Source organism: Aethalodelphis obliquidens, unplaced genomic scaffold (assembly GCF_003676395.1).
Source record: "Aethalodelphis obliquidens isolate GAN/ISIS:26980383/991018 unplaced genomic scaffold, ASM367639v1 scaffold15, whole genome shotgun sequence".
NCBI lineage: Eukaryota > Metazoa > Chordata > Mammalia > Artiodactyla > Delphinidae > Aethalodelphis > Aethalodelphis obliquidens.
In genome coordinates this window covers 5,288,081-5,300,997 of record NW_020837959.1, presented here as the reverse complement: position 1 = coordinate 5,300,997, position 12,917 = coordinate 5,288,081, and the positions used below count along the sequence as shown (strand labels likewise).

The 12,917-nt window shown below is 40.3% G+C and overlaps 1 protein-coding gene across 1 annotated transcript in view; it reads right to left on the bottom strand.

Annotated features, from left to right (window-relative positions):
* EFNB2 (ephrin B2) overlaps positions 1-12,917 on the bottom strand; it is a 44,903-nt gene that overhangs the window by 9,982 nt on the left and 22,004 nt on the right. The window contains exon 2 of the mRNA XM_027115859.1: positions 11,440-11,723. Within this exon, the coding sequence (XP_026971660.1) occupies positions 11,440-11,723 (284 nt within the window). The remainder of the gene's footprint in view (positions 1-11,439; positions 11,724-12,917) is intronic.

Below are 12,917 nucleotides of genomic sequence, written 5' to 3'. Positions count from 1 at the left end.
AAGAGGTTAGGAATGAGGGCAGCAGAAAAAAATTCTACAGAGTAAATGCATCCCTATGAAGGAATATTCTTAGGTTATCATGGAAAGAATGAAACATCAAAATATACTATTGAGGACATTTTATACTATTTTACTTATTTGTTTATTTATTTATTTGGCTGTGTGACACGGCATGTGGGATCGTAGCTCCCCGACCAGGGATCAAACCCGCACCCCCTGCGTTGGAAGTGTGGAGTCTTAACAACTGGACCGCCAGGGAAGTCGCTATACTAAATGTGGCTTACTGGGATGGGGCTGGGATGGGGTGGGGGGTTGATGGACACTCCAAAGCAAATAGTTTTTATGAACTTCATCAAAGAGGTCCACCAAAGAGACACAGATAATAAGCATACAGGGTCAGGAAAATGAGAGAGTTCAATTTTTTAGTAAGAATGAAAACTTTGTGTTCATATAAACTGCACATGACAAAATTTGCTCTTATTTGATTACAAAACAAAGAAAATTTTATGAAAATCCTCTATCATCTTCTTGGCACTATTCTTGTCCATCATGTCATCATACGCTGGCCCTGCTAATTCTGATTTCTTAGGGCAGCCTTTCAACACATCAGTCTCCTGAAACTCAACTCAAGAACTAGAAGAACTAGATGCCTATTACCTGGCAAACTGAGGAAATAAAAGAAGCAGAACCAAGTGAGAAACGTGAAAAGTAAAGCCATGACATTAAAATAAATATGACACATAAACTAGGTTACTGTTTTCTTCTAGCAGGGCTGACAAATTTTGAGTGTCTAAAAACAAAAAATTAACTGAGGTATGTAAGTTGAAAACCAGAAGGCTGATAAAAATATAACTACCTGATGTGAATATACAACTCAGGAAGCTAAGATCTACCCTACTTCACACCCTGACACAAATTCAAATTCAAAATATATGATGCACATTCAAAAAATGTACTAAAGAGACAGGAATTCAATTTCTAGAACTCAGTGTAGTTCAATGCCTTGGGTATCACGGTTATCCTTTAAGATACCAACTTAGAAGAAAAATTCTAACCATGGAAATGACAACAACCCCTGACTGCCAAAAATAAATGCCCTTTTCTTTAATTAATAAAAACTTCTGAAGCAAAAACATCTGTATAATGTGCCGAAAGGACGATGAAAAAAATCACTTCTTCTAACTTCTTCCTTTTTACATGCTTTTCTCTGTGGATTTATAGTCAAAGAAATGAGAATACACCACCATGATTTTCCAAAGGCCTCACTATTTTGCTTGGTGTAATATCAAAAAAAGTTCAGCAGTATTTCAACACATACGGCAGTTTATCCCAGAATGCCTGATCTTAGAGTAAAAGTTTTATAGATTATTCTCAAAATGGCCTCGATTTGACAAAAGAAAAATACAAAGGAAGTTACAGGATGTGTGTGTTTTTCACCCAAGGAAACGGTGTTCCAGAACAATGGGATGAATCACCTGAACTAAACCCACATCATTCTGGTTGTGTTTTGAAATTTGAAAGCAGTAAGTCAGGCATTAAGAGGTAACAACTAGCTTAGCCCCAGTGACTTCTTTACAGCACAATTAAGTAGTTTCTCCACTAGACAGACGATTTGGAAAAATGAGTTAAAAAACCAGAGTCACAATTTAGCCCATCCTCCCATATTAAAATATGAGTAAAGATACCAAGTATCCCGTGTAAATGGATGTTCTCGAATAAAATGGTATAATATTATTTCCTCAATGTTAAATGTTCACCATGAGCAATGATAGGATATTTTACTGACAGCTTAGAAATGAGAGTTTTGAGAAATGTAACCTTGAAACACTTTTGTAAACTGCTTTTGTTTCTGTATTCACTGAAAGATTGGATGACATATTACTTTGCCACCTTCACTCTTTTGGGAAGAGGAAAGATACAAAGAACTGAGTCTAAAGGTGCCAATATATGTTAGTATATTTCCTATCTCCCGTGTTATGCGAGACTTGGACGTTGAGGGAGGTCAGCCTATAGAGAGAACGGTAGTAAACACCATCCCTAGAACATAAGAAATTCCACCACAGCTTACTCATTAAACCTCTTCACCATTAAGAAGTGTATACAAAAATTAAGGTAGTGACAATCATTGAAGATGCTAAGAGCCATAGTCATCTTTGACGAGATAGTCCTGAAAAGCCACTGACTATATACAACCAGAGTGGAAAAGAACAGGTGGTAAATGTGAGTGTGCAAGTATGTGCACACATAGCAGGGATATGTCAGTGACAGAAATACCTTCCAGGCTCAGTGGGTGCTCTGACACTTTCCTGAGAAAGATCAAATAGGCCTGGTAATAAATCACCTGGCCCCTCTTTTTACAAGAGGCATGCTTAAACACACAAGATCATTTATGAGTGGCTTACTTTCTTTCCCCTCAAAATATTGCTTGCAACACCTTGATGTCTTGATTTTTCATAAATTCTGTTGCGGGAAAACATCCTTTTCTGAGTCTAAAATTTTATTGCTACAAGTTATGATGATTTATGCAAGTAGAATCTCTCATTAGGCAAGAAAAATTTTCAACAAGATTTCATTAAAAAACTTTACATCTAGCGTGCTTTCAGGGAGTTAATCTTAGTGTCACAATGATTCAGAATGAATTGTGAGAATGTGATAGTCAATGGTTAAAGCATAATTTACCTTTATACATGAGAGTCAACCTTAATATGGGCTGAAACCTACTAAGGAAGAAGAATCATGTTTTAAAAATAGGGGGCCAGATGACCACTTCAATATAATGACCAAACTCACGTTAAAAAAAAAAAAGAATGATGTCAGAGTTCTAAAAGATAAAACATAATTCCCTATTGTCTATATTAGCTTTACTTAAGCATTCTGATTTTTTTTAAAATATGAGACTTCCTGGTCAAGAGATAGTGATAACATCTAATAAAAATATTCTGAGCCATGAAGAAACATGTGTTTGCATGAATTATTTCTAGCACACAATTTCTAGCCCATCCCGAGTTTTTGACGGTCTTCATCATTGACATATCTTTGTGGAGATGTGGAAATGTCTAGAGAGCGAAGGGTCAGAGTGAAAAGTTCACAGTGGGGAGGGCACACATCCCAGAAGCCTCGTGCTCAGTCTGCTGTCACTAATCGCCTGCAATGATATTAATGACCCAGTAATTGGGAGACCGCGGCACTGAAGTGGAAAACCTCCATCTGAGGCAGAGTTCACCTCTGGGTGGTAGGGCTTCACCAGTGACTGAATTAATGTTTGCTGACAGCTTAGAACATAACACTGTAGATGAGAAAATGCACCACTCTGATGGCATAATAGCTTAGATGGACATGATGTTATTTGCTTTGACCATCTAGAGACCAGTGGTAACCCCGGTAAAGTGCCCTGTCTGAATTTGCCCTACACATGAACCTAATTCCGTTCAGGGGATGTGTTCTATGCTCCAAGAAGCCAGAGCAATTTTCCACATGTTTGCTTCAATAAAAGAATACCTTCATCTCCTGGTTTAACATCAGGAACAAGGAAACTGGGTTACTCCACTAATGCAGAAAGCCATTTGCAAAGCAGGACTGTCTTTTAGCAACGCACAGCCTAGCTCCTCTGTGAAGTGATCAGTTACGCTCCTGACAGAGGTTCTGCCTGTCCATCCATCTGCTCATCCATCCATCTACACACTTATCCACTCATCCATCCATCCACCCATCTACCCATGCATCCATCCCTCCCTCCCTCCTTCCATCCATCCACCTGTCCACTCATCCACCCATCCACCCATGCATCCATCCCTCCCTCCCTCCTTCCATCCATCCACCTGTCCACTCATCCACCCATCCATCCACACAAACTGTAGCACTTGTATACTTGGCTAAGGAAATCTGAAGTTTCTTACTACCTCTTTTGTACATTTGAGAGATTTTTATTATTTTTAATTTTACTATTTAGCCACTTCCCATTGAGGGGCTCAAAGTACATTTGACCCTTGAACAACATGGGGGTTAGGGGCACCAACCCCTACCTAGTCGAAAATCCGAGTACAATTTATAGTCAGCCCTCCGTACCCGCAGTTATTCCATATCCACGGATTCAACCAACAGCAGACAGTGCAGTGCTGGAGGATTTACTACTGAAAAAAATCTGCATGTAAGTGGACCCAAGCAGCTCAAACCTGTGTTGTTCAAGGGTCAATTGTACTCGATAAAACACAAAGCACAGTCTTATTGACGAAATGGAACTGATTGATAGTAGCTCTAAAAAGAAAAAAGAAAATTCAGGGGACTCGACAAATTTCTATTACAACCACCATTAACCAATGGCCCCTTCTCCTTTCCTACTGCTCTGTAGAATTTCTTAGGTCAACTTTGGGGCCCATGACTGAAGTTAGTTATACGTTACAACAAAGGACAGGGCCTCTGGCCCAACACGTCTGATACAAACACAGAGTTGTCTGATATCCAGTTCGAGCAGCATCCTTGCATTGCTACGTATGCGCTATGTATGTACATATGCTCTCTTGACTGTCACTATGTATGTGACGTGTATGTACTCGTACTCTCTTTACCATACTCTGTAAGTAGTGTGCTTTGGACTAGACCATCTTTCCTCTTGCTTTGTGTACATGTATATGCTTGGTGACCCAGGAGACACTGTCATAAACTAATGACGTTGGTCTAAGGGTCTGACAACCCGGTTTGAGTTTTGCCCCTGACATTTCAATGGCTGTGTGAACTGTACTAAACTACTCACACTTTCCAAGTTCTGTTTTCTCACAGTGATAAAAATTCCTCTGTCACCTGTCCTTTGAGACTGTAAAGTGACAGTCTCAAAGAGTGTGTGAGGCCATAACACTTCCCTCTAAGTGATCAAACACCCAGCCTGAGATTTCAGACGGTTAGGAACAAACGTGGGACTCTTAAAAACTATATAAATAAGTTTTCGCCAAGTAATCTTTTCATGTCTGTCTAATGCCTCTTGGCTATTTCTTAAAGTACTTTATTTTGCTTTAAATTTTGATGATAAATATTTAAAAGCTATTAAGAAAGAACTCATTCTCATGCTTGTACAAAGACGTCTCCAGGACTGTTCAGTTATTTACAAGTCTAAGTAAACTTTGCAAAAGCTATAAATACAGGTGCTAGAGATATTAAGATGTATTTTATGAAATAGTAAAGGCAGTTTTACTCTGAGCAATTCCTAAATAATCCTTTTTTTCCAAGGAATCACCTTCATTTCTCATCTGCTCTTATTTTACACAGGAGGTTTTCAGTCTCTCCCCATTGCTTTAAGAACCAGTCATCTTGTCCGTTCATGAGTTATTTTGGGAATAAGGAACAGTGCTCACAGGGCAATCTCTGTCTAGCTTTAAATGAGATAAGCTGTCACTACTGCCTAGGTGACGCAGTTGAATATGAACAGAGTCTCAATCTACAATAGCCTAATCCTCCTAAACCCTGACAGATACGGGATAAATACCCCAATGACCATGACTCCATCAGACCCGCGAGCCAGAAGCTTCTCAGCACAAGCTGCAACTGAGCAGAAGTTGAGATTTTATTCCTTAAAGTATAAAGAATTTAAGCTGTATTCATATTAAATTGAACAAGGAGCTTTACTGATATACTCTAGGAGAGAGCCTTCAATATGGTCAGAAAAGGATTTTATGTTAAGTTAAAAAATAATAGAAATTCGGGGGACTTCCCTGGTGGTCCAGTGGTTAAGACTCCGTGCTCCCACTGCAGGGGGTGCGGGTTCAGTCCCTGGTCAGGGAACTAAAATCCCACAAGCTGCGTGGCACGGCTGAAAAAAAAAAAAAAAAAGAGAGAAAGAAAAAGAAATGATGCTTTTCATTACCAGACTAGTGAAATGATGTAGTGTCCCAGCTTGTCTCAGTGACAAGGCAACCCTGACATGTACGTTTTTCTCTAAAAGAATATTTATACTACATTGGAATGTTGCTGAAATGATCAATAATAATAAGCCTTTCCTTTGTGTAACAAGGAACAGAGAAAAGGCCCTGGCAAGGCTGGTGAGATGGTAAGTGGGGGATGATTATATGTGTAGAACCCTCCTCCCAGTCTGTCTCTTTTGAGACTTAGGGAGGATCTGCTAACAAGCTTGGGCAATTCCACCAACAAAAAAAATCCATAAATGCGTGTTTCTTGGTAAGGAAAGCCCAAGGACAAAAGAACTTTTATAACACTCCAAAAATACAAAAAAGAGGGAAGATCTTATAATTAAGTTACGCAGCATTATTGAAACTTGGACGATCACTGGAATTTCATTTTGTGGACGGCATTTCAAATAAGTGACACTTTTTGAGCCCATCTTCCCCGCCCGCCAGCTCTCAGGAGAGCCCAGGCTGTCTCACACCAGCCCCCCACCTCGCCTCCCCACAAAGAGACCCTCAGTTGTCCTTATTTGGTGCCAGCCATGGAGGCAAGCACTTTACATACATCACCCCATCTAAATGCACATCATCCCCAGCTGACAGATGAGGAGACTGAGGCAGACTGGGTAAGTTACTTGCCGAAGGACATTCAAGAACCCAGATCTGCTTGACTTGGGACTCTCAGCTAACTACCATGTTCATCTGTCGCTCTAAGTGCTGTGTGTGTGTATCCTCCAAACACCCAAGATTCTGATGACCATTCTATTACAAAGCCAACCATCGTAGGTTAAAAATAAAAATGTGTTTAAATGCTTGAATTCACCAATGGTATGCAAGGTATCGAACGTAAATCCCCACCTCAAAGCCAGATAAGTGACAGGCTGATGTTGTCACGACCTTGAACTTGATGATGTTTAGTGATGGAAATGTAGATTTTGCTACCTTTATCACATAAATAATTCATCAATCAAAGCACATAATCACGTTACAGAGGCCACACATATATTCTAAAATAAATCTAGGGCTTCCCTGGTGGTGCAGTGGTTAAGAATCCACCTGCCACCGCAGGGGACACGGGTTCGAGCCCTGGTCTGGGAAGATCCCACATGCCGCGGAGCAACTAAGCCCGTGTGCCACAACTACTGAGCCTGTGCTCTAGAGCCCGTGCACCACAACTACTGAAGACGGCGCGCCTAGAGCCCGTGCTCCACAACAAGAGAAGCCACCGCAATGAGAAGCCCATGCACTGCAACAAAGAGTAGCACTCCACTCACCACAACTGGAGAAAGCCCGCGCGCAGCAATGAAGACCCAACGCAGCCAAAAATAAATAAAATTTTAAAAAATAATTAAAAAAAAAAGATATCTATATGTAAAAGTATATTTGAAACCTCCCATAACCATTTTGCTAGGGAAAGGGCTTACAGTACATTCAGTATATTTTAGTGCCACTTGCTACACTTACTCCCAGAAATAAGTAAATCAAAAACAGAAAAGAAAAACACAAACAAACAAAAAAAGGAAAACAAACACTCAACAAAAATACAGGAATGGAATCTGCTGTTCTTCTGTTTTGATTCTTTAAGAATAGTGTTTCCTTATATTTGTGTGCAAGCATTTTAATTTATTTTGCATTTTTGCTCAGAAGTGGAGTTGATGTCTGAAAAACAGCAAAGCTGACTGAGGAGTTTCCTAATTTTATATGCTCTGATAAAATTTTTTTTAAAAATTGCTTTGGAGAATGAAACCAGTGAAGGGCCTAAGAAATGGTGACTCATTCAAATTCATTCAGTGTTTCTCAAGGAAGACTTTCCCAGGCAAGGAAAGCAAGGAATGGCTTTTGGAAGGACCACTGTGAACACAGCAGGGTGTAGTTTCAGAGCAACGTTTAATCGAACAGGCATTAGAAATGATGACTTTTAGACTATTCCACAAATCCATGTCTTGGCTACAGATCTGAGGTAAAATAATGTAAAAAACCACACAAAGCTAAATTGGGAGGTGCCTCGGGCATAAGGTGTTCTTTCCAACAGCTGGGCTGTGCCCATCGTTCACTTAAAAAGTATCCACACAGTGGCATTCATTTTCATCCATCTCTGACTCACACGATGTTGGTAGTGTGATGAAAACCTCTTTGTAGGTATTTTGCAAGGTTTTATGCTGAGGCTGGATGACCAAGCCATGGAACCTTCGTAAGGGCAGATACTGCAAAGGGCCTCCACACCAGAATTTCTGACTCATTCAGCTCCGGGTTATCACTTCTAAAAAGAAACTGGGAACCAAGCACAGAAAGTGTCTACAAGAAAAGCTTTTGACACAATTATGTATGAAGGCTGAGAACACAGTTAGGAATGCTTGCCTTGTATTAACTGGTGTGTTTTTCTAAGACAGAGCTTCCCTTGACAATGGGCCACTTCAGAACAGATAGTTATTTTATAAACTTAAAAAAATTTTTAAAGACATGATCAAAACAACTGTAGATTATATAAAATGTTTACTTTCTTTTTAAGGCAATGAAGAATCTGAATGTAATGACAAACAGACCAAATGGTTGTAACCTCCCCACCTCTGGATCATTTAATATTAGGAGATTTTATTATGCAAATTAAACCCAAGTCTAATAACTGAAACAGGTCACCTGAAAAAGTCAATTCTCAACATTAAGAAAACCCATATATATCATTTTGCCACATGTCAAAGCAAATAATCATCTAGGAGAAAAACTAATGAGGATGCATGTCATTTTGTCGTGTCATTTCCTAGGGGAATTTAGTGGATACTCGGTAGGTTTAAAAGTACACTCCCAGTTTAAAAGTAATGTTGACTTCTAGAACTTAAAAGTATGATGCCTGTATTTTAAACCTGGTAACACTACAAATCAAATTCAATGTCTTTAAAGAGTTTACAGCAGATCCTGTCCATTCAACTGGAGAAGAGCCACCCTGACGAGAGATCCCATACTGGATGTGTATGTCTAACCATAAAACGGTTTGGAACTAGAGACTTCCATCATTAGCCAGAATAACAACAACAACAACAGTAAAAGCAGTTTCTAGAGAAGAAATCAAAATTCAAAGAAATGAAGTGACTTTCTCGTTAAGCTCACACAGCACGACTAGAACCCAGGTCTCTGGGTTCCTGGCCCAGTGCTCCTGGAATCAGTTCATCTAGGGAATGACCGAACAACATCAATTCCAAGTCAGTCCATTGGCAACTTGGACTGTTCCCCTCTGGGGTTATGAAGCACTGCCCCAAACTATCACTTCTCTTCTTCCCTCCTATGGAAAGAAACCAGGACACAGTAACGATGCTGTTCATACTAATACTCTTGGTTATGAAGGTGCTTACTAGCTAGACAGGAAGATTTGGAGTCAAACACATGTCATATACTTTGTAGCAACTCAAAAATACCAACATTGTTAACTCTCTCAAAGTTGAAGTGGTGATTTGCAGTGTTACGGGCAGTGTTCCATCATGCCGCCTAGCGTAGCACTGTTTTAAGTGGAGTGTGACTGTGTGTATGTGTGAGTGATCACTGGCTGTGGAAAGCACTGACTCTGAAAAATCTCTTAATTGTCTGGGTGCCTTGTGATTCTCGAAGAAGCAATGGCAAGTCAGCATTAACTCTTTCAACTCTTTTGAGAGTTGTACTTCTCATCCTTCATTTCCCTTTCAGGGAAAGCTGTCCATCCATTGGCTTTGCTGGAGGATGGGTGGGAAACGGGGCCTGAGTTTCCCGAAGTATCTGAAGTGTCTTCCTATGTCTGTGACGTGGCGCAAGTCTTTCAACTCTGTGCTCTGAGTCTCCCTGGGCTCCCGGCCACCCTCTGAGCCCTGGGCCCTTCCCCACCCAGCCTGTAACAACCACCCAACCAGCAGCATTCAAACTTGAAACCCTCATCTCTATTTTCAGAACAATTCTTGTATCCCGGGCTACCACGTGCTTTTCCGGGTGTGGTGGCTTACCTCCCTGAAGAGCCAGTCGGCAGCTAGGGCTGCAGGTGCAGTTTTAGAGACGTATTTCACTCTGAGGAACATCTATCTTCAGGCACCCCCTCGTCCTTTTCCCCACCCTATTCAGGGGTCTTAACCTGCTTAATGAATTCAGTAGGGTGGGTCCCTATAAATGCTATGCTAAAAACGTCCTGGTAAACAGTCCTACTTAAAAAGACTTTTTTTTAAGACACTGTTGGACTTCCAAAAGCTTAAGGTTTCCATTTATTTTGTCTAATGACTATTTTATATTTTCAAAGATTTCCCTCTTACTTCATACACTTTACCACCCCATCTGCTTGTCCCAGCCCTCAAAATGCTTTTATTTTCATTTTATGATCATTGTGCTTTAAAATCTATAATTCACCACTTTCTCTTTTTGTTACTTATTCTCACTAAGCCACTCTATGTGTATCACATTGGTTTAAAACTACGTTTTCAGCCTCTGTGGCATTTCAGGTTCACAGCAAAGAACAAGGATTAGACGGCTATGACCACCTTTGTTTTAATTACTAATGAGTGTATATTGTTGAGTATTTAATAAGTAGTCAATGAATTATTGATTTTGCACTCTCAAGAGCAGCTAGGAGGTAGAGAAAGCCAGAGTTTCAACCTGATCACCCAGAGATGGGAGAGCACACCCAGCAGACAGCAGCTCAGTACCTCTGACGACCTGGAGCTCATCATGACGAGTGAGTGCAGACTCCCACCAAAGAAACCAAGAAAAACCATTTCATTGCTTGCCTGATGTGAACAGCTAGCTATCCTAGTCACCCAGACTGCACTCAGACAGACCCTGGGCCTGGAACAATCCTAACTCTGTGCCAACTGGTGACCTGCACCCAGTAGGCATGTGTTTCATCAGATTTCACAGCCTCAGGAGTGAACAGTAGCTCAGATAGGACCCAAAGGATACACAGTATCTGTTCCTAAAACCATGTGTCAAATTATTGTATAGGTAGATAAAAAAGTAATTCATTGAACAAACCCAAGTTTTTTTCTTATTCTTCCAAACCTGGTTTTAATGGCGCCCATGTACTAGTGTGGGTTGCCTGTAACTCCCATTCTTGGAACCTACAAGCTCCATGAGGAACGGGTACCACTTTACCATCTTGTTCACTGTTGAACCCCTAGCATTTATGCAGTTTCTGGCACAGAGTAAATACTAAATGAATGAGTGAATGGATGGATGGATGGATGAATGGATGAATGGATGGATGAAGAGAAAAGTCATTGCACAAGATTCACCTATCAAAATCTCACCAATGGTTCTTAAAAATGGTTTTGTCAGTAGAGATGCTGAATATATTCATATATATCCGCTTATTTCAATACTACAAAAACTCTAGGAGGCGTTTTCTCTTTGGGTATCTATGTTAATGAGGAGTACTAGTACAGGGGTCCCTCATTCAATTAGGGCTTCTTTAAAAAACTTTTCAGCAAAGATTCCCACCCAACTGTTTGCCACAGTAATAATTTTAAGGAAACAAAAATTGATACAAACCTATTTAGCTTATCCTAATTTCTATAACATAAATGAATAGAATTATACTTACATATAATGTAATAATCTCTGTTCTTCTGAAATTCTAGACCCCAGAGGTTAGGGCTGAATTCTTGGAACTTGATAGTGAATTTTACATCTTGGTCTGGTCTGGCACAGTTGAGGAGAGGCGTATTTTCCTTCTTAATAGTGCATCTGTCTGCTTGGTCTTTATCCACCATATAAACTTTATAATATTCATACTGGCCAACAGTTTTAGAGTCCACTTTGGGGCAAATAATATCCAATTTGTCTCCTATCTGTGGGTATAGAACCAGTCCTTGTCCAGGCAGAAATCTAAAAGCATAAAAAAAAAAAAGCGCCACTGAGTTGATAAAAAAGTAACAGTATTAATGATAATGACAATATGGCCAGAGAACATCAAGAATTCCAAACCACAATTTTATAGAGCCACACTTTTATTGACCAAACATATCTGAGTTCAGATCAGCATGGGATGAATGTATTTAGGAATTAAGCTTTAAAGAAAAAAAAAATAAGAAAAAAAAGAAACCACATTCCTGACTTTACCCAGTAGGATCAAGGCAACCTACTGACATTTCTTTACCGCCCCCTCGCTTGTAATATTTCAGTGCTCCTTTGTGTAACTTCACAATGACTTTTCCTTGGTGGTGAGTCAGACCTTCCCATCTGCTCATTATTTTTTAACCACTGGCAGCCTCAGTTTATTGGGCACACCACAGAAAGAGGGCAGCAATTCCAGGGAGCAGTGGATGCGCTAAGACTTTGTTGTTCTGTTAGTTTCCATTTGCTGTTGATGCTAATTAACAGACAAGTTTCATCAAGAATGTTTCAAATTACTTATCATAATTAGTCAGTCACTGATCAAATAATGGGTTTTTTTATTACCCCAAACAAAAGAAACATCTTACAAACCCATAAAAAAACAACCAGAAATAATTAGCTGGAGTATTGATTCAGCTGCAAGATGAAAAGTCCTCGACTGGGGAAGACAGCAACTACTGTCCCTGTCCTTGCCCCACAAACCTTTTTTCCCCCCTCCCTTGAGATGTATTTGCTCCAGTTAATTCTTAGAAGCAAATCTTTAGAACCCAAACCACTGACACACTATATCCCCTTGGTGCTCACAGACCACAGCGCCCTCCTCCCCTTTCTCTTTTCTCCCAGCCATGCTGCGGAAAGATCTTTCCTAATGGGGAGTTTCTCGGAGAAACTGAAACAAGAGCTTCGTAACGAACATCCTTCGACAAGTGCTAACACTAAAAACACACTTAGAAATCCCCTCTTGTTCCTTCCGAAGGAGCTAAGCCTGCAGGCTCATTAAAATATTGAAGCCGGAGAACAAAGCATCACGTCTGAGTCCTTCCAATCCAACCTCTTATTGAACCAGGGAGGCCCACCAGCCATGACGATGAATGGGTCATAATTCAGAGAGAGAGGAGAGAGAGGGAGGGAGGGAGGGAGGGAGGGAGAGAGAGAGACAGACAGACAGACATGGTGAGAGAGAGA